The 16,708-nt window shown below is 43.2% G+C and overlaps 8 protein-coding genes across 8 annotated transcripts; 2 read left to right on the top strand and 6 right to left on the bottom strand.

Annotated features, from left to right (window-relative positions):
* The first annotated feature begins 40 nt into the window (after nt 1-40).
* Nucleotides 41-2,438, top strand: V2V93DRAFT_373207 (SecY subunit domain-containing protein). The gene is made up of 7 exons (XM_066910916.1): nt 41-148; nt 211-278; nt 400-470; nt 544-582; nt 652-742; nt 803-881; nt 940-2,438. The coding sequence occupies exons 1-7, from the start codon at nt 139-141 to the stop codon at nt 2,010-2,012; spliced, it is 1,431 nt and encodes a 476-aa protein (XP_066764463.1). The 5' UTR covers nt 41-138; the 3' UTR covers nt 2,013-2,438.
* A 670-nt stretch (nt 2,439-3,108) lies between these two features.
* On the bottom strand, nt 3,109-5,144 carry V2V93DRAFT_360198 (uncharacterized protein; the record flags this gene model as incomplete). The annotated part of the gene is made up of 2 exons (XM_066908124.1): nt 3,109-3,179; nt 3,239-5,144. The coding sequence occupies 2 exons, from the start codon at nt 5,142-5,144 to the stop codon at nt 3,109-3,111; spliced, it is 1,977 nt and encodes a 658-aa protein (XP_066764464.1).
* Nucleotides 5,145-7,354: 2,210 nt separating this feature from the next.
* On the bottom strand, nt 7,355-8,507 carry V2V93DRAFT_387675 (uncharacterized protein). Its single transcript, XM_066912305.1, has 4 exons — nt 8,191-8,507; nt 8,032-8,088; nt 7,932-7,978; nt 7,355-7,871 (listed from the first exon to the last, which is right to left on the bottom strand). Exons 1-4 carry the CDS (start codon nt 8,226-8,228, stop codon nt 7,744-7,746), a joined length of 270 nt encoding a protein of 89 aa, XP_066764465.1. The 5' UTR covers nt 8,229-8,507; the 3' UTR covers nt 7,355-7,743.
* Nucleotides 8,508-8,643: 136 nt separating this feature from the next.
* V2V93DRAFT_373214 (uncharacterized protein) lies at nt 8,644-9,949 on the bottom strand. Its single transcript, XM_066910917.1, has 5 exons — nt 9,730-9,949; nt 9,583-9,649; nt 9,459-9,518; nt 9,038-9,361; nt 8,644-8,960 (listed from the first exon to the last, which is right to left on the bottom strand). Exons 1-5 carry the CDS (start codon nt 9,786-9,788, stop codon nt 8,931-8,933), a joined length of 540 nt encoding a protein of 179 aa, XP_066764466.1. The 5' UTR covers nt 9,789-9,949; the 3' UTR covers nt 8,644-8,930.
* A 91-nt stretch (nt 9,950-10,040) lies between these two features.
* On the bottom strand, nt 10,041-11,908 carry V2V93DRAFT_337784 (WD40-repeat-containing domain protein). The gene is made up of 5 exons (XM_066907752.1): nt 11,795-11,908; nt 11,563-11,622; nt 11,359-11,464; nt 11,134-11,282; nt 10,041-11,078 (listed from the first exon to the last, which is right to left on the bottom strand). Exons 1-5 carry the CDS (start codon nt 11,838-11,840, stop codon nt 10,129-10,131), a joined length of 1,311 nt encoding a protein of 436 aa, XP_066764467.1. The 5' UTR covers nt 11,841-11,908; the 3' UTR covers nt 10,041-10,128.
* A 122-nt stretch (nt 11,909-12,030) lies between these two features.
* Nucleotides 12,031-14,302, bottom strand: V2V93DRAFT_373220 (Not1 N-terminal domain, CCR4-Not complex component-domain-containing protein). Its single transcript, XM_066910918.1, has 3 exons — nt 14,059-14,302; nt 13,851-13,970; nt 12,031-13,781 (listed from the first exon to the last, which is right to left on the bottom strand). The coding sequence occupies exons 1-3, from the start codon at nt 14,191-14,193 to the stop codon at nt 12,057-12,059; spliced, it is 1,980 nt and encodes a 659-aa protein (XP_066764468.1). The 5' UTR covers nt 14,194-14,302; the 3' UTR covers nt 12,031-12,056.
* A 42-nt stretch (nt 14,303-14,344) lies between these two features.
* Nucleotides 14,345-15,069, top strand: V2V93DRAFT_373223 (uncharacterized protein). Its single transcript, XM_066910919.1, has 2 exons — nt 14,345-14,475; nt 14,565-15,069. Exons 1-2 carry the CDS (start codon nt 14,421-14,423, stop codon nt 14,960-14,962), a joined length of 453 nt encoding a protein of 150 aa, XP_066764469.1. The 5' UTR covers nt 14,345-14,420; the 3' UTR covers nt 14,963-15,069.
* V2V93DRAFT_54713 (memo-like protein-domain-containing protein) lies at nt 15,036-16,559 on the bottom strand. The gene is made up of 5 exons (XM_066912727.1): nt 16,296-16,559; nt 16,153-16,221; nt 15,980-16,092; nt 15,809-15,920; nt 15,036-15,751 (listed from the first exon to the last, which is right to left on the bottom strand). Exons 1-5 carry the CDS (start codon nt 16,445-16,447, stop codon nt 15,145-15,147), a joined length of 1,053 nt encoding a protein of 350 aa, XP_066764470.1. The 5' UTR covers nt 16,448-16,559; the 3' UTR covers nt 15,036-15,144.
* Between the last annotated feature and the right edge of the window lie 149 nt (nt 16,560-16,708).

The raw sequence follows: 16,708 nt of genomic DNA on the forward strand, positions 1-16,708 counted from the left end.
TAGCAGTCACGCAGCCCTTGCCCTCGAGGGCGCTCCACCACGAATCTCTGAGCATCCGCAGCCAAAGCCCATCCTCTCTATCTCGTGACCCTCCGCTTCCTGCCTCTGCCTTATCTTGCTCTTCTTTTTGTTCTCGTCATGAGCGGCCGTATGTTTTGATTGTGCTGTTTTGGTCTGGTCGAATCTTGCTAACTTTCCCACGCGCCGTAGTTCGTTTCTTGGATCTGGTCAAGCCCTTCCTGCCCATCCTCCCTGAGGTTGCGGCCCCGGAGCGCAAGGTATGTCCGATCATTCACACAGCGACTTGCTTTACGAAATACAGCTATATTTGATCAATTGGCTGCACTCTTGTGATCGATCGTTATACAAGGCCAGGTCGCTAATCTTTCCTTCTTATAGGTTCCTTTCGATCAGCGTCTAATGTGGACCGGTGTCACTTTGTTGATCTTCTTGGTCATGAGCGAGATCCCGTATGTCGTTTGTTTTGTTTTTATTTACCTACTCTGTTCGTATTTGATGAGCCTTATTAACTTTTCCCGCCAGTCTCTATGGAATTGTCTCGTCAGACAGCTCAGATCCTCTGTAAGTTTCAAAACATGCAAAATCAAAACACTACATATTCTCCTCTGACACGGATTCTTATTTGATTAGTTTCTGGCTGCGTATGATGCTTGCCAGTAATCGAGGAACACTGATGGAATTGGGTATTTCGCCCATTATTTCCTCGGGAATGGTTTTCCAGGTATTTAATATATGGAATATTAGATTATTTTCTGCCTTTTTGATGCTAACATCTTCTCAGCTTCTCGGTGGAACGCATATTATTGACGTTAACCTTGACCTCAAGAGCGATCGTGAGCTCTACCAGACCGCTCAGAAGTGTAAGAAATCTGATATTTTCTATATTCGATGAAATGGGAATCAAACTAACGCTGGCAGTGCTTGCTATTATTCTCTCCGTTGGACAGGCTACTGTCTATGTGCTCACCGGTATGTACGGTCCTCCCAAGGAACTCGGAGCCGGTGTTTGCCTTTTGTTGATTCTCCAGCTTGTTCTCGCTGGTGTTGTTGTCATTTTGCTTGATGAGTTATTGCAGAAAGGATATGGTCTTGGATCTGGTATCTCGTTGTTCATTGCCACCAACATCTGTGAACAAATTGTCTGGAAGGCTTTCTCTCCTACGACTGTCAACACTGGTCGAGGAACAGAATTTGAAGGAGCAGTCGTGAGCTTGGTTCACTTGCTTTTTACTCGTAAGGACAAGAACCGTGCTCTCAAGGAGGCCTTCTACAGACAAAACCTGCCCAACGTGATGCAGCTACTTTCAACTATTGTCGTTTTCCTTGTCGTTGTTTACTTGCAAGGTTTCCGCGTCGAGATCCCCGTGAAGTCTACCCGTGCTCGCGGACCTTATGGAACCTACCCCGTTCGTTTGTTTTATACTAGCAATCTGCCAATCATGCTGCAATCTGCGTTAACCTCGAACGTATTTATCATTTCCCAGATTTTATTCAATCGATTCCCTGATAACTTCATCGTTCGTATTATCGGTGTCTGGGAGGCCAAGTCCGGATCGGCTCAATTGCACGCTGTTTCAGGTCTTGCATATTACATGCAGCCGCCAATGAACATCTCTGAGGCGCTCATCGATCCTTTCAAGACTGTTATTTACGTCGCATTTATCTTGACTGCTTGTGCTGTTTTCTCCAAGACCTGGATTGAGATTTCAGGCTCGTCGCCGCGCGACGTTGCGAAGCAGCTCAAGGACCAAGGTCTCGTCATGGCGGGACACAGAGAGCAGTCAATGTACAAGGAGCTCAAGAAGATCATTCCTACTGCGGCTGCCTTTGGAGGAGCTTGCATTGGCGCGCTGAGTGTTACCTCTGACTTGCTCGGAACTCTTGGCAGCGGTACAGCTATTTTATTGGCTGTGACTACTATTTATGGATACTTTGAAATTGCAGCGAAGGAAGGCGGCGGTATGCCTAGTGCGATGGCTGACTTGATGTAGGAGATTCTGTTATTTAGAAATGACGAGGATGAAAGGGAAAAAATTGAATTTTCAATCTGACGTGCAAAAAAAAAGAAAGAAAAGGAAAAGAGAGAGCTCTGTTGAGTTTTTGTGTATATGACCAAGTTCACTACTGTATGTGTATGTTGCGTGTGTGTGTAAATTTGCATATGTTTTTCTATATATAAATTTCGCCAAGTTATGAATTTCCTATCATGAAGTCCTTTAGTTTGAATATCTTTCGGTCACCGAGAAAAGAGAAAATCCGACTGAACTAATTTGAAAAAAAAATAAGATTATCGAAAAAGAGACAGTAATTCATTCTTGTTCTTAAAGAATGAGTGAATCAATAATCAATTGTCAGGGATTATTTTTTAACAAATTTACAATAAAACTAAGCAATATATCTTTTATTTAGCATTTCACTATAAAATATAATAAAAATATAAAAAGGAAAAGAAAAACCATGCAAACATATTGATAACACGAACTCTAGCAAGTAAAATATAAAATAAAAAAAAGAAAACCAGAAAAAACCTCTCACCTCAAACCATTTCTCATCTCATTCAACGCGCTCATTCTCTATAATCCTTCTTATTCATTCAACAGAAATAAGATAGGAAAGATCTGAATATTTATAAAACCCGAATAAAAAGTAAAGAGCAAACCATACACACACATCAATAAATCACCAGCTATAGCATGTCAATATATACTAAAGAAGCGAAAAAAAACTTATAAAAAAATTATATAACCCAGGAAATAAAAAGATGAAAAGCAAGATCCAAATATATAAAAAAAGCCATAGGGAAAAAGATAAAAAGAAAAGAAAAGAAACTCATCCTAAAATAAAGAAAAAAAAAACCCCACATAAAAAATGCAACCACCTTCTCAAATATCCGTTACTCACTAACCGACAACCTTAGAAAGAAAAAAAAAATTTATACCATCATGGACAAAAAAAAAGCCAGACACAAGAAAAAAAAAAGCAAGATATCTAGAACGACGCCAGTACTAATCGCACTTCGAAGAACGACAGTAGTTCTATAAAATTGAAGCAATAATGATAAAACAACGAAGAGTCTATAATAACAGCTTACGAAGGGCCAGCCTCAGGATCGACCCAGCTGCCATTATTAGCGAGAGCAGTAGCAGCTCTAGTGTAGTCTACACATCATGTTAGTCTCACTCTTTGAAATGAAAGCAAAAACAAAAAAGATACACACCTGACCAGTCGCCATCATCGGAGTACATTCCGAGGCGGAAGTACCAGTTATAGTTGTATCCCTGGTACTCGAGATTGGTGTAATTATAAAACTCCATCAAAGAGATGTTCATGTTTGGTCCGCGGTATCTCTCGACATCGTTAATCAGAAGACTGAAACCAGTGTAATTTACTCCATCTCTCGACTTATAAGGGTAATCCCAAGCCACTAAATCACCGTCAAAGTTCGTTGAGTTGGTAGTGAAATGAGCGAGATCGGAATCGCGGGGACCACCGCGGTTAAGTTGATACTCGGTTTGCAAGATCGAGTCGTATCCCCAGCGGGTGGCACCATTAAGGAACATACCAACGGCAAGACCTTGCCAGAGAACAGAGACAGTGGTCTGGAAGGCGGTCGCGGGGAGGATTAACAGGCCAAGGATATAGTGGTGAATACGCAAAGTCTCCTCTGGCACAAAAGCCATGACAATCAAAGTCGTAAAGACAATGGAGTAGGCGGCAAGGTACGGGAAAAATTTGTTGTTTTTCCAGATAGTGTAGGTCTGGCCACAGGCACCGAGGAAGATGGCAAGAAGAACAAAAGTGATAGCAGCAATTCCGCCCGGCAAGTTCTTAATATCTTCAGCGACGAAACGATCAAGCGGCAGCTCGTCAAAAGTGTAGTTGTTGAGTGCACCGACCCAGAATGCGCCGACCCAGAGGACAGCCTTTGTCATTTGCGCGCGAATGTTATTCATCTGGGGACGCACAGCGACGTTTAAAATAACGTAGCCAATAAAGACGGTAGGTAAGAGACGCTCAAAGGCAATTGAGATGACCTCTGCGCCAGGGTTGGGCAGCTTGTTGGTTGGAGGAGGGTCGGAAGCGAGGACGATGGTCCAGAATCCCATTAAAAACATACCCCAAAAGAAAGTAGCAGGCGAGTAGACAAAGTAGGCAAAGATGGCAGACAAGGAGATGTTGACGCCGGTGATTGCCCAACGCAGATCAAGACAGTTTTCAGAGACAACCGAGCGGTCAAAGACGTACGAGGCCGGGAAGTATGAGTCGAACTCGATGGTCTGTACGCCGTTCTGGTACGTCGATAAGAACTCGTCGCGAGGGCCGGAGAAGATGACTTTACCGCAGCCACCGTTGAGCTGCGAGATGACACCGGCGTGGACAGCGGCGGCACAGATGAAAGAATCTGCACGATAACCGTCCTCGTTGCCAATCACGTAGGGCTTGTAGATGACGTTCTGAGTTCCGACGGCAGACATGGAGTACTTTGAGGCACCAGCGCAAGAGGAAGGGCAGCGGAAAGAAATAGTCATGTTGGAGAAGGGATCACAGTTCTCTGCATCGAGACCGCAGGCGTGATAGTTTTGCGTCATCCAGAGGGGATTGTTGTTACACTCGAGAAGCTCAATATTCTCGCCGGAAGAGACAATGGGGGAGAAGCGGGACTTGCGGGAGAGGAAAACAAAGATGAGGAACCAGGAGCATAGATAGAAGACGATGGCAGAGACACGGGTGCGCTGGCGGACTGAGCGGCCTAGCTTAAGCGGGAAGAGCTGGATCGGCGGATAGAGCAGTGAGACAGTGGAAAGACGAGGAGGACGCGGGCCGCGGAGAAGATTGAGCAGGCGACCCAGACGACTCTTGGGGAGCACTATAGGGCCATCAGAAGCGGTGAAGGTTGGCGAGAGGAGGGGAGACTCGTCAGAAGGTACGAGGCCTTGAGTTTCGTCTGCGAGGGGGTTGTTGATGGCGGAATAGGAGCGGATGGTAGATACCGGACGAAGGTCGTCGTCTGCAGACTCAGGCAGACCCATTGCGGCAGAGGATAAGGAGGAGGAGGAGGAGGAGGAAGAGGATAGTAGCGGGTCGTGTGCTTGAGGAGAAAAAGAACGAGCGGACGAAGTCATTTTTGGCTGCTGAGGATAGTGGTGGTGGGAGCTGCTGTGGTGGCGCGTTGGCTCACAGTCACACTATGGCTTATCGGGTATGCTGCTGTGATCTCAACGAGATGAAGATACACCACCGGAGTAGCGCAGCAAGAAGTAGGACTTGTGAGAAGGGCAAACTTTGCACTCGAGATACTTTAAGCAAATGATCCACACTGTGTGAGCAGAGAATAGCAGCCCAGAGAGAACTCTCAGAGGATTCACAAGGAGCGGGAGGTGTGCTTGCAAGCTGTGATCTGTGATTCACCTGCTGCTATCCGCTGGCATGCTCGTAGCATGAATCACAATATATCACGTGCATTATGTGATCCAGAGGAGCTTATCGAGGAGGATCAGATAATCGATGCTCTCGGCCTTGAAAGGAGGGATAGTCCAGGCCCTAGCATGATTATGAGATGATATGAGTATGCCACGACTCTGATGATTAGCAGCAGATGATAAGATAGTAGCTATATTGGACGTAAAATGCAAACTAGCAGCGGCTGATCAGTGTACGAACAGCAGTTTGTTTACTGCGAATAAGCTACCAGTTCGGCATGTTCTTGCTGTTCAGACATCAACACAAGTCTGCAGTCTGAGCCCGCCATCGTCTTGATTAGTGCTATTTCATGCTATAGATGCTATTCATTATAGTCTACAATATCGTAGAGACGCTTTACATACTACTGTCTACTGCTGCCTACTGCTGTTACTAGCAGCAACTGCAGCCAGTAGACCAGCCCAGGAAGAGACACGTGCTCGGTCCGAATACGAATGGTGCCAAAATATGACTATTTATGCAGCCCAAACTAGATATTAACACACCAAAATAGAGCACACTGGTGGTGGATTCGGCTGCCTACAATAGCAACAATGTCCTCGAATATGAGCAAATTTGTTCACTTTGTGATTCATTGATATATTTGGATATTTTGATTTCTGTGGCTGCGTAAGTGAACGTGTTTTATAACTAAGCGCAAGACATAGAATCAAAATAGTAGGAATAGGAGAAATTCATTTGTTGCTGATATATAGCTTTCACGTGATTATATAGTGATGATAATATATGCTTTTGGTAATATACTCTTACTTGTTAATATTACATAACAGACACCATTCGTCTGCTCTATGTATTTTATTATGTCATTTATACAGTCCTCTACTAATGGCACTAGTTGTAGAGCTTAGGAAAGAAGAAGGAAATAATCGACTATACTAACTAGTTTTATGTTACAGAATATCATATGCAGCAATTAATTCACGTGATCTCGGATCCGCGGACTTGATGACTTATGATGATATATAACAATATGGATCCAACAATTCCGCATTATACAGCTCAACAATGCAAATATTTAATAAAATAGCAGCAATTCTAGTCATTATGAGAATTCTTTATTTTCATATTAGAATGAACACTCTGCCGCAGCCCAAAAAGGAATGTGGCGCGTGCCATAGTTTCCTTGCGGCTTCAAGATGGCGCGATCTTCTTTATTTACTCGCTATAAACACACTCTCTCCTCCTCCGCATCTTCTCTTTTCTTAACTGTTCTTCTATTACTATCTTCCTCTTCTATTATAACCATTCTATTGCAAATGTCTGCCTTCATCTCGGTCGCAACTCGCTCATTCTCGCATCGCGCATCACAGCCTTACGCGTCCAGCAAGATGAGCTTGGCCGTGCTCTCCTACCTAGGACTAGGCTTCACTCTACCTTTTGCTCTTCCTCTGCGCTCGACTTTGAGTAATGACGCGTATGTGTATTCTTTTTTTTTTTTTGAGTACTGGCATATTTAGAGACGCATTCCCTGACACTAGTTTAGTACTCCAAGCCAGTTCAAGTTTGCTTCCAGCCCATATTGCCCTTGAGTCCACAGCACAGCACGGCACTATCGCTCTACGTGATCTCGTCCGCAGGCGGACCGATCTTGTGCATACTTTTTGCCCTTTTACTTCTTTCTCTATTATTTGGTTTATTCGGAGTCATGGTCTATAATACATCGTTATCTCTATACTAAATGATCATCCATGGAAGCTCGGATGTGTGCGGCTCAAGATCTATGTGGCACCACTTGTCTCAGCCACATGAGGCCACACATCCAAGCCACATTATGTAATAACTGTAAGCATCGAGGGATTAGTGGATCCGAGCAGTCGCCGTAGCCTTCGCTCGTAGTTTCTTTATGATATATGTAATGATCCTTATGACAATAAAACTAAAAGAAATGCTATCAAAATACAACATCGCTACTGCATAGAGCGCCTCTTCGGAGATAAACTCGGCATTCCTCCGCCCAGACCAAATCAGATAAGATTAGATCGTGCACCCAAAGCCTATTAGCCCTTCCTCTGTCCTAGATTCCTCCTAATGACTGCTCATATACATCATCTTCGTCATCTTGAATAGTTCTAGCCTCGGCAACAGTAATCCCCAACAATACTATACCACTTTTGGATACTCCAGGTATCATTCTCGTGCTATACAATTCCATTTAAAGTGGTTGCTACCTCGTCTAGACTCTTTACTAATTCAAGTACACCGTATATTAAAACACACAAATACACACCCACACACGCCAACTCAATTTTGGCTTCTCTTGCGTCCATAACTCGGATCATTAGCTTCCTCCGAACTCGGATTCGCCGCCCCGTCACTTCGTCGCTCCACCTCGGCAATTTTTTGATATTCGTGTCCGGGTTCGCGTCGGGCTTTTGTTTCGATCGAGTTAATATTTCCAGTTAAATATAGCTCAAGTCATCAGATCTTACCTCTTCGCTCTTCTTCGTAGCGTATGCGCCGACGCTCATTTAATTGACTATCAGCGACATAAGTATTTCGTCCGTACAGTATCTCTTTCAAATAGCATACCTCTTCACAACAATATAAACCGCAACAGTGCCTGCGCAAAAAAAAGCCATCTTTTTCCTATATGGTCTGTTAATATCCCACAAAGTATCGCACAAATAAGACTAAAGAAAAAGGCATTGCTCGCTGTCTCAGTCTCGGTCTGTTTGATTATGGCCTTACCAGATCGCTTGTGCGGGTGGTCCGGTAGGTTGACTCATTGTTCTTGTAGTAAATGTTGATAAATTGATATGCGTAAAATATTGATATAGGGACAATAATGCGCTGTGTAAATTTCTTTGCAAATGCCTGTCGCAAAGAGCTGTGAGATCTGTAACAGATCTTTCTGTTTGTCAAGTTAATTTTTTCAACACGATTCAAATTTGCAAATAAAAAAAATAATAGAAAAAATAGATATGATTAGAATCGATATTATGATAATAAAGCCAAACGTGATAAAAGAAGAGATTAAAGAGTAAAATAATACTAGTTAATGCTGTTAAATCGGGGTTTTGAGCGTTGGGAGTCCAGGTCTTGCACGTGTTTTTATTTTTTGACATACAATATTTCATGTCTTTTTATATACCGTCGTCATAGTTCTGTGAACTAATCATTTAGTTTGAAACAGTAGAGCCATTAAATTTTCTTAGCATATTTTATTTTATAATATAAAAAAGGACTCTTCATAAAATCGAAGTTGAGCGTTTTTTATGAAAATTCAACAACATCCAGCACAAACTTTATGTTAATCTCAATGCATTAAAAACAGGCCTTTATTACTCATAATAACAAAAGTAAATCCATTTAGTCGATTCCTGATTCAACGACAGAGGAAAATAAATCCAATAGTAATGTTATTCGACATCCCGCATACATATATATATATCGTACAGTATGGTTCGTATAGATTCACGCAAACCTCATCAAGGCACAAAGACACCCGTTTCAGAAACCTAGAACCAGTACTTAGTAAAATCTACAAAGAGATAATCAACCATTCAAAAAAGAAAGAAAAAAAAAAGATACTCACAATTGTCTGGCTTTCCCACGCAAGCCAATCACTCCGTTTCGTAGGCAAGACGCCCATACTCCCCATCTTCCACACGCCGACAGCAATAGTACCCAACTGCATCAACACAAACACCAATTTCGCCTGTAGAATTCTCGCAAATGTACCCTCTGACTCGTACCGCGCAAAGGTCGAATTAACACTAGCTATTGCTTTAACTGGGTTGGAGAATAACATAAATGTCATTGTCAATGAGAATATTTGTAGAGTTGAACCGGAAAAGTAGGACATTATTGCATTCATTGGCAGAGATTTTGATGGGGCTAATGCAATTTCCCATGCTTTCTATGGCATTGATAAATCGTTAGCATGTTGCTCTTCCTTTGCTCTGAATTGTTACAAACATATATATATATATATATATATATATATATATACCTACCTTTGCTTTCAAATCATCCTGCATTGCTAACGGCATGCCAGATAGCTCCTTTGCATGCTTCTAAAGCATTTCATCAATTAATAATTCAATGATAATCACGCTTCTTATATAAGCACATTCGTACCGATTTCGTATTTGAAATGATATCCTTATTATAAGCCGGCGGAATTCCATAATTTAATTTCGTTTGTCTATATAATCCTTTAATAAAACCACTCATTTTTTTTACTTCTTCAAAGTATCAGAGATAAATGAATGAAAAAGGACGTACTTGATCACGGCTGTGCTGGGTTCCATGTATGCTGATAACCATTCCGGTGTTGAAGTCATTTTGAATTTCGCACTTTTGTGTCTAATATCCAAACAAAAAGAAGAGATAAACACAGAATATAGTTGTTATTTTTGCAATATTATAATAATGACTCAGATGTAATCACTCTTGTTGAACGGGGATATTGTAATTTGTATGCAAATAGATAGTCCAATGTTGGTGAGAGAGGTTGAGTGGAGTTTGCTCACTTTTGCCGCCGCATTCGCTTCTCTCACTTGCCCTTACTTCCTACATATGCTCGATTCTTATTATTCCGCAAAAGAACGGTTTTATTCTTATTATCTCACTTAAACATAAATTGTAGTATTAACATACACTATTCTCTACTCTACAAATACACTACTCTAACTCCGCAGCGCTAACATCCTTCTCGTCAACGGCTACAATCGAATCCGCAGGCTTCCACACCTGCAACAAGTTATCCTCCGCCGCACTAGCTATAACCCACGGCATCGTAGGACTCCATGAGAAATCACTAATCCGATTCGTATGTCCGCCATGGATGAATAATAACTCCGGTGGCCCGTCTTCGGCGTCCTCTTGCGTTTGCTCTTGTCCGATTCGACTTACGTCCCAGACAATCACGCGACGGTCATGCGATGCTGACGCGAGAATCGTCTCATCGTGAGGTGACCATTGAAGACTTGTAACATCGTCATTATGACCTTGGAGAGAGTGTAAACAAATTGATAGTTTCCGTAAATCCCACAACGCAACCGTCTTGTCGGCAGAAGCAGTTGCAAGAATATACTCAGACGCAGGGTTGAAAGATACCGCATTAACAGCTTCCGAATGCGCCTGCACTTTTTGCACTGGAGTCGCGGATGTCGAACGCGTATCATGAATCTGCAATGTCAAATCATCCGAGACAGAACCAAACAAACTATCATGATGAGCATGCCATGAGACATCATTCACAATCGCACTGTGCGTAGTAAATTGCTTCGCCGGAGATAGTTTTGTATTGCTCTTGCTGTAACTGTTTATATCCCACAACGCAACCGTCGTATCCTCTGATCCGGTAAGCAAATGTCCTTGCTTATGCGCGTTCCACGATAATCCATATCCTTCCTTTGAATGACCAACAAGTCTCATTTCAGGTCGACACGCGCCAGTAGGTTGAAGAGGGTGTTTTGTGCGGTCAAAAACAAGTACATCGCCAGAAACACTCATAGTTGCGATAATATCTGGGTTCTGAGGCATGTACCGAGCGCGGTTGACTTCGCCTTCGTGCACGATTCGTTGATGAATCGTCAGACGCGATTCAGACTGTGCGTGCCCTCCAATTTCTAGCCATGCCCAATCAATATCTATCTCTAACATCATTCTCATCATAGATCTTACCTTCTTTCTCCTCATCGTATTGCCGTAGATCAAGAGGCTCGTCCATATTCGGCAAGTTAACATGCGCAATCTGCAAATAATTCTGGTCGTATCCAGAAGTATGAGTTCCGAGCAATAATCTATGGGTGGTATAATTCTTTCCAGCATGACTTAACTCAAAAAAGTTAATAAATAAACGATAAATGATTACGCGCGTGAGAGAAAAAGATAAGGGTGTTGGCTCACGTTTCTTTGTCGGGAAACCATTGTGTGGTCAAGGTGGGCCATTCTAACGCAGATGAGATGACCAGATCGTATAGGAAAGGAGAATTCTTCTTCCAGATTTTATACTCTAGTATAGCAAAACTAACAGTCAATCATCATTATCTTCATCTAGAAAGCACAATTGATGCACCGGGTTTGTCTTTTTTTTTTAGATATCGGACGTACCTTCATTTATGATCTTTTCGCTAACGATATTCTCCTCTGCAATCCGCTCCTTATCATCCACTAAAAAAAATTATCAAGTTAGCACTTTTGGCACACATCACCACCCCTCGCGATATTACGAACACCGGCAAACAGGCAAAGGGAAAATATAACGCGTCAAGGTATCCCGACGCGCAAAGCAGCTCCGTTGATCGCAAACGCCTCCACTCTTATAAAAAGATGATATACGTACTCTCAATATCAGCATCATCAGGCAAGTTCGAAGCTGCGGGTGCCATTCTTATTTCGGTATATACTGTTAGGACTATACAGGGAATAGATGACGTCGGGTGATATATGAAGGAGGAGGGAAAGGTAGCACGCCGCGACCAAAGGGGATCTGAACCACTTTTAGCTTTAAACCAATTCTCCAGAACCCGAACCAGGGGTCTGTCTACTCTTTCTACAAATCTTACATTTTTTTATAAAGTATTGATATATTTTGATTCTCGTAATCATATTTCATCCTCCAAATATTGATACTCAAACTCAAAGTTCGCCTTCCGCCTCTGCAGCCACGTCCCTTCAAAATCAAAATACCGATACGTGCCTTGCTCGTACTCGTCCGTGATGATCTTTGGCTCCTCATGTCTTTGAAACCACGTCAAGAATTTTTTGTGGAATCGCCAACTCTGCTTTTTTAATTCTTGCGCAGCTAAATGTTGCTGATATGTTCCCTGTCTGTAATAAAATACATAAAACAAGGTATCGATCTCGACCTTCTCGTAAAGCAACGGATCGTCAAAGATAGCCAGCGGCTCCTGTGGGAAATACGGAGACGTAGGAAACGGTGTTTTTGGGTGATAATGTATCGGCTTATTCGCATCGGCTGCTTCAGGACAGTTTGCAAATGAGGCGTCAACCATCTTACTAATAGCCTCCGGAGCCGGTGGATGCAGGACTCGGTCCTTGGCGGCGTCAAAGCCAGATATTAGACTTCGCAAACCACTCGGAAGATGGAATATTGATTCTTCGGTAGATGCACTGGTTTCAGATAAGTCCGGAGTATTGCTGACATTCTGCACCAGAGGCTGCTCGACAACATTCTTCAACTCTGTCTTCATTTCCTTCATGTTGAAAGTATTTGTCCGCTGAGGCGCAACCGGTGGCGGTACAGCCGACACCAGCTTCGTCGCAGAAGTGGCGGCATTCGTGATAGTAGGAGTTGTTGTGACTGCCGGAGTACTCTCTGATTTCTCATCCGTGCCATTCTGCCATGCACTAGAAGTACTGGTTGCCATAGTCGCCGACGACAACGCGGGAGACGAGGCAGCTGACGAGCCGCGCGCAAGCGCCGGTGCAGCCGGTGCCTTCTCTGATGCTATCTTAGTCGCAGCTGCCGCAGCTGCCGCAGCTGCCGCAGAGGTCGGTGGAGGAGGTAGAGGAGCAAGACCTGGTGTTGCTGTAGCTGCCGCTGCAGCCGCCGAAGCGTATTTGAGACCTTCGCCTGCGGGACGAGTCGGGACTGGAGCTGGTTTCATCGAGGCGCTGGATATCGAGGTTGACGACAGACTTGCGGTACCGGCGCTCGATGAATGCGGTAATGGGACAGCTGCTGAAACTGGTGGAGGTGCCGTGGCTTTCATTGAGGGTTTGCGGACACCGGTAGACTCTGCCTTCTTTGCGATAAGTAGCGGCACTGAAGGCACGCTGACTTCCTTCTTGTCTTCCTCTTCATGAACGGAATGGGTATCTTGCGATGATAAATGATCGTTGTCGTTCATTCCATAAAGTTCTTCCTCTTCTTCTAAATTCAATGAATCGTACATCTCGTCATCATCAGCAAAGTCAACGTCCTGATTAGACTCCACATAATACTTAATATCCTCTTGAATACCCGCAACCTGATCCGTTTCCAAATTCCCGTTTTCCAGCAAACGCAATATAACCTCAAGTTTTCCCTGATGCCACTTATGCTGCTCGATCCGGTACTCGGTCTCCGCTATCCGCTCTGCTTTCGCAGAATCTTTCTTACCGCGCTTCGCTGTCGCTTGCAATGACTCAACCTCTGCTTCTAATTGTTCGACTTGGCGATCCAGATCGTCAATCATTGAAGTAATAAAGTTGCCCATTTCCATCTTTTCTCGCTCTTTGGGATCTAGTCGCGTAACACTTAGCCCTTCTTTACTGTAGGCCTTTGTCTTCATTTCTTTTTCGCAAGCCTTGAATCGCTCCATTTGCTAAAGTATATATTTACGTTAGAAATAATACTTGACAAAAGATAAAAATATAATTCGGTGACTGCTTACAGTTTCAATTAGCTTGCGCTGATCAGTCAGAGATTTCTTGTCCTTGATATCATTGCTACCCATCCACGTCTTAATCTGATCTCGCAAACGTTGCAATTTCTTAATTTCTCGTTTCAAGTCCTAAAATATGAGAAAAAAGATTCACCCAGAAATTAGACAGAGTATTCTAGGGTTTATTTTTCTTTAGAGGGATAATCGAAAATCATACCTGCTCAAGTTTCTCTTTTTGCGACTGGTTCGTAGTCGTCATGACTTTATCATAGACGGCATCAAAGGCCTGAACACCTTCGGCGACGCGTTTAAACACGCGGTCAATCTCTTGTTGTAGCTTTCGCTGCGCCATTGTGAGCAGAGAAGGTGTATGGTCAAGAGAGGTGAGGGTGGGGAATGAAGTGGGATTTTGGTGAACGTAAAGTTGGGTGGGTGGTTTCTGGTTTTCGCTGATCGCACCTCCTCATCGTGGGGCTCGTGGCGGTTATAATCCAGCTTCGATCTGAGCACTCTCTATTTTACTCTAGACGAGCTCACAATTTCTCTTAATCTGTGTTTGTTAATGAGTTGTATAATAATATGTCTGAGACTCCGTTAATGAATACTGCGGGGGAAAAAGCTGAGAAAGTCAAAGGTAACCAAATCCACATCATCTCCACGTCAACTCGACTATCTTTCCCTTTTTTTTCTCTCTATTCTAATATATATACTCAACATGTTTAGGGGTAATTCACAAACGTCCTGCTCCACCAAATCCATCCCACGGTAGTGCGAACCTGAGAGATGTATTACAAGTCAATGCCAAATCGCCCTTCATTTCCCTTCTCAAGCGCGCAAGGAGTATCGTAATGAGACTCCACACTGGCAAGAAACGACATGTCGTCAAATTCATAGGTCTTGGGAAAGCTATTGAAAAGACGCTTTCTTTGGCTTTGCGATTCCAAGATATGGGATATGACGTCAACTTTTTTACTGGGACCAAGATTGTTATTGACGACGTTGATAAAGGAGATGGTTGGACTACTAATAAAAGACTGGTCAGTGAAATTATCGTTTCGATAACTGTCGATGAAAAGAAAGATCATAAAGTCGTTTTAATGCCTCCGGATGGCGCCAAATAACTCGCTGTCTTGACGACAGAGTTAAGAATCAGTTTTTTTTACGTGCTCGGCGTCAGGCTGTTTTACTTTGGGAACAAATAATATGAATGAATCAAATTAATCTGAAATAATAACAAAAATCAATTCCTCATGCGCCTATTACCTTATTCTCGCTTTATTAGAGATTTGTAAACTCCAAATCTTCATGCCTTCGCGAATCCACTTGCATAACTCACACTTGAGTCAGACAACTTCAAACAATGGCTGCTTTGCTTATACTGAATCCAATAAATCTTTCCAAACCGATATTTGAGCGCATCCTCACCAGTTATGGTCCCGTTCTCAACCATATCGGCTGCCGCAGTACCAGCTGTAGGTTTCCGAGCTTCGTCATCTAATTCCACGCCTTGCGAGCGAAGATACTCGGTCCCGGCTATCAGGACCCCAATTGGATGTCGACCGCAGATTGTATTATTTGTCCGGGCAAGATATGTCGTCCATTCATCATGAGATCCACCGTTCGCGACATCCATACCTTTATAATCCATAACCTCAATCGACTTGTAAATCGGAATATCCGGAGCCACAAATTTTGATCCAGACAATGGTCTAACTCGAGAACACTCCACATCTTCAACATAGTTGGTGAATCCAAATCGTGTACCCCAATGACAGAAATCAGAAGATATTACGAATCCGTTTTTGGGATCGGCAAGGAACGGAGCTAGGATCCTGCCAAATTCACGCTCCGAGCTTGGGCTAAGTGAACCGACCATGATTGGCACTAACGGCCGCATACCCTTCTCAGACCTGTAAAACGTTAATCATCAACTAACTCCAGAAAAAGAGTAGAAATGAGTGACACACTCGGAAAGAATTTTGTAAATGTAGGGCAAATGCATCTCTAGAGAATGCTCGTCTTCGTCAGTTGATCTAGACATTTTCTGGAAATCTCCAGCTTTATATAATTTCTCAATAGCTATAACACGTTGTTAATCTTCAAAAATCTCACACTCATCTACTCATCTTCGTTCGTACTCTCCGTGTCTATAGGGATATCACCCAGCGGTGTCTCGTATTCTGTGCACTGCGACAATGCGCATGCTTTCAAATACACATGATGCGACGGACCAAGTAGAAAAACTCGCTCTCTAACGAAAAATTCAGAATAAATTCATGACTCTGCTTGGAAAACAATAAGATAGACGCACAGATTTGATACGTCCCACGCTTTATACGCCCATGCAGCGGTCGGTCCGCTATACGAGTATCCGGCATGCCTAGCTCACCCGCTCGTCAGTCAGATTCCTCACTCCAATTAATCCCAAAAGAACTTTTCTAGTAAATTACATACGGCGCAATTATAATCCGCGCCCTAGAGACTGGGAAAGACCCATGCTCGACTGAGGCAGCCGGTACGTTGCCCAAGAACTCTGTGAGTTGGAAATTTAGATCCGTACCGTTGGCTAAGTACCAGGATCCCGCATGAGTAGCACGGCGCTTCATGTTGTTATGTTCTAGCTACACCAGAGCTTCTCTTTACTATGCGTTTGTTCTTGGTATGAGTTTCCAAGTTGACTGAGAGTGTGGACTTGGTTGTTAATATATCTTTAATAGGGGCTCCGATCAGCCTGCTGGGAGTTTACGTCATCTCTGTGCGCCGCATTGCACGAAGCAAGTATCTTGCTTCCTCTCTGCCTTATCAATTCTTTACAGATAATGATTAACTATGCAATTGGTAAAAGAGTCAAACATAAACAATCCACA

This window comes from Kockiozyma suomiensis (genome assembly GCF_038497685.1).
Source record: "Kockiozyma suomiensis strain NRRL Y-17356 unplaced genomic scaffold V2V93scaffold_11, whole genome shotgun sequence".
In the NCBI taxonomy this organism is placed as follows: Eukaryota; Fungi; Ascomycota; class Lipomycetes; order Lipomycetales; family Lipomycetaceae; genus Kockiozyma; species Kockiozyma suomiensis.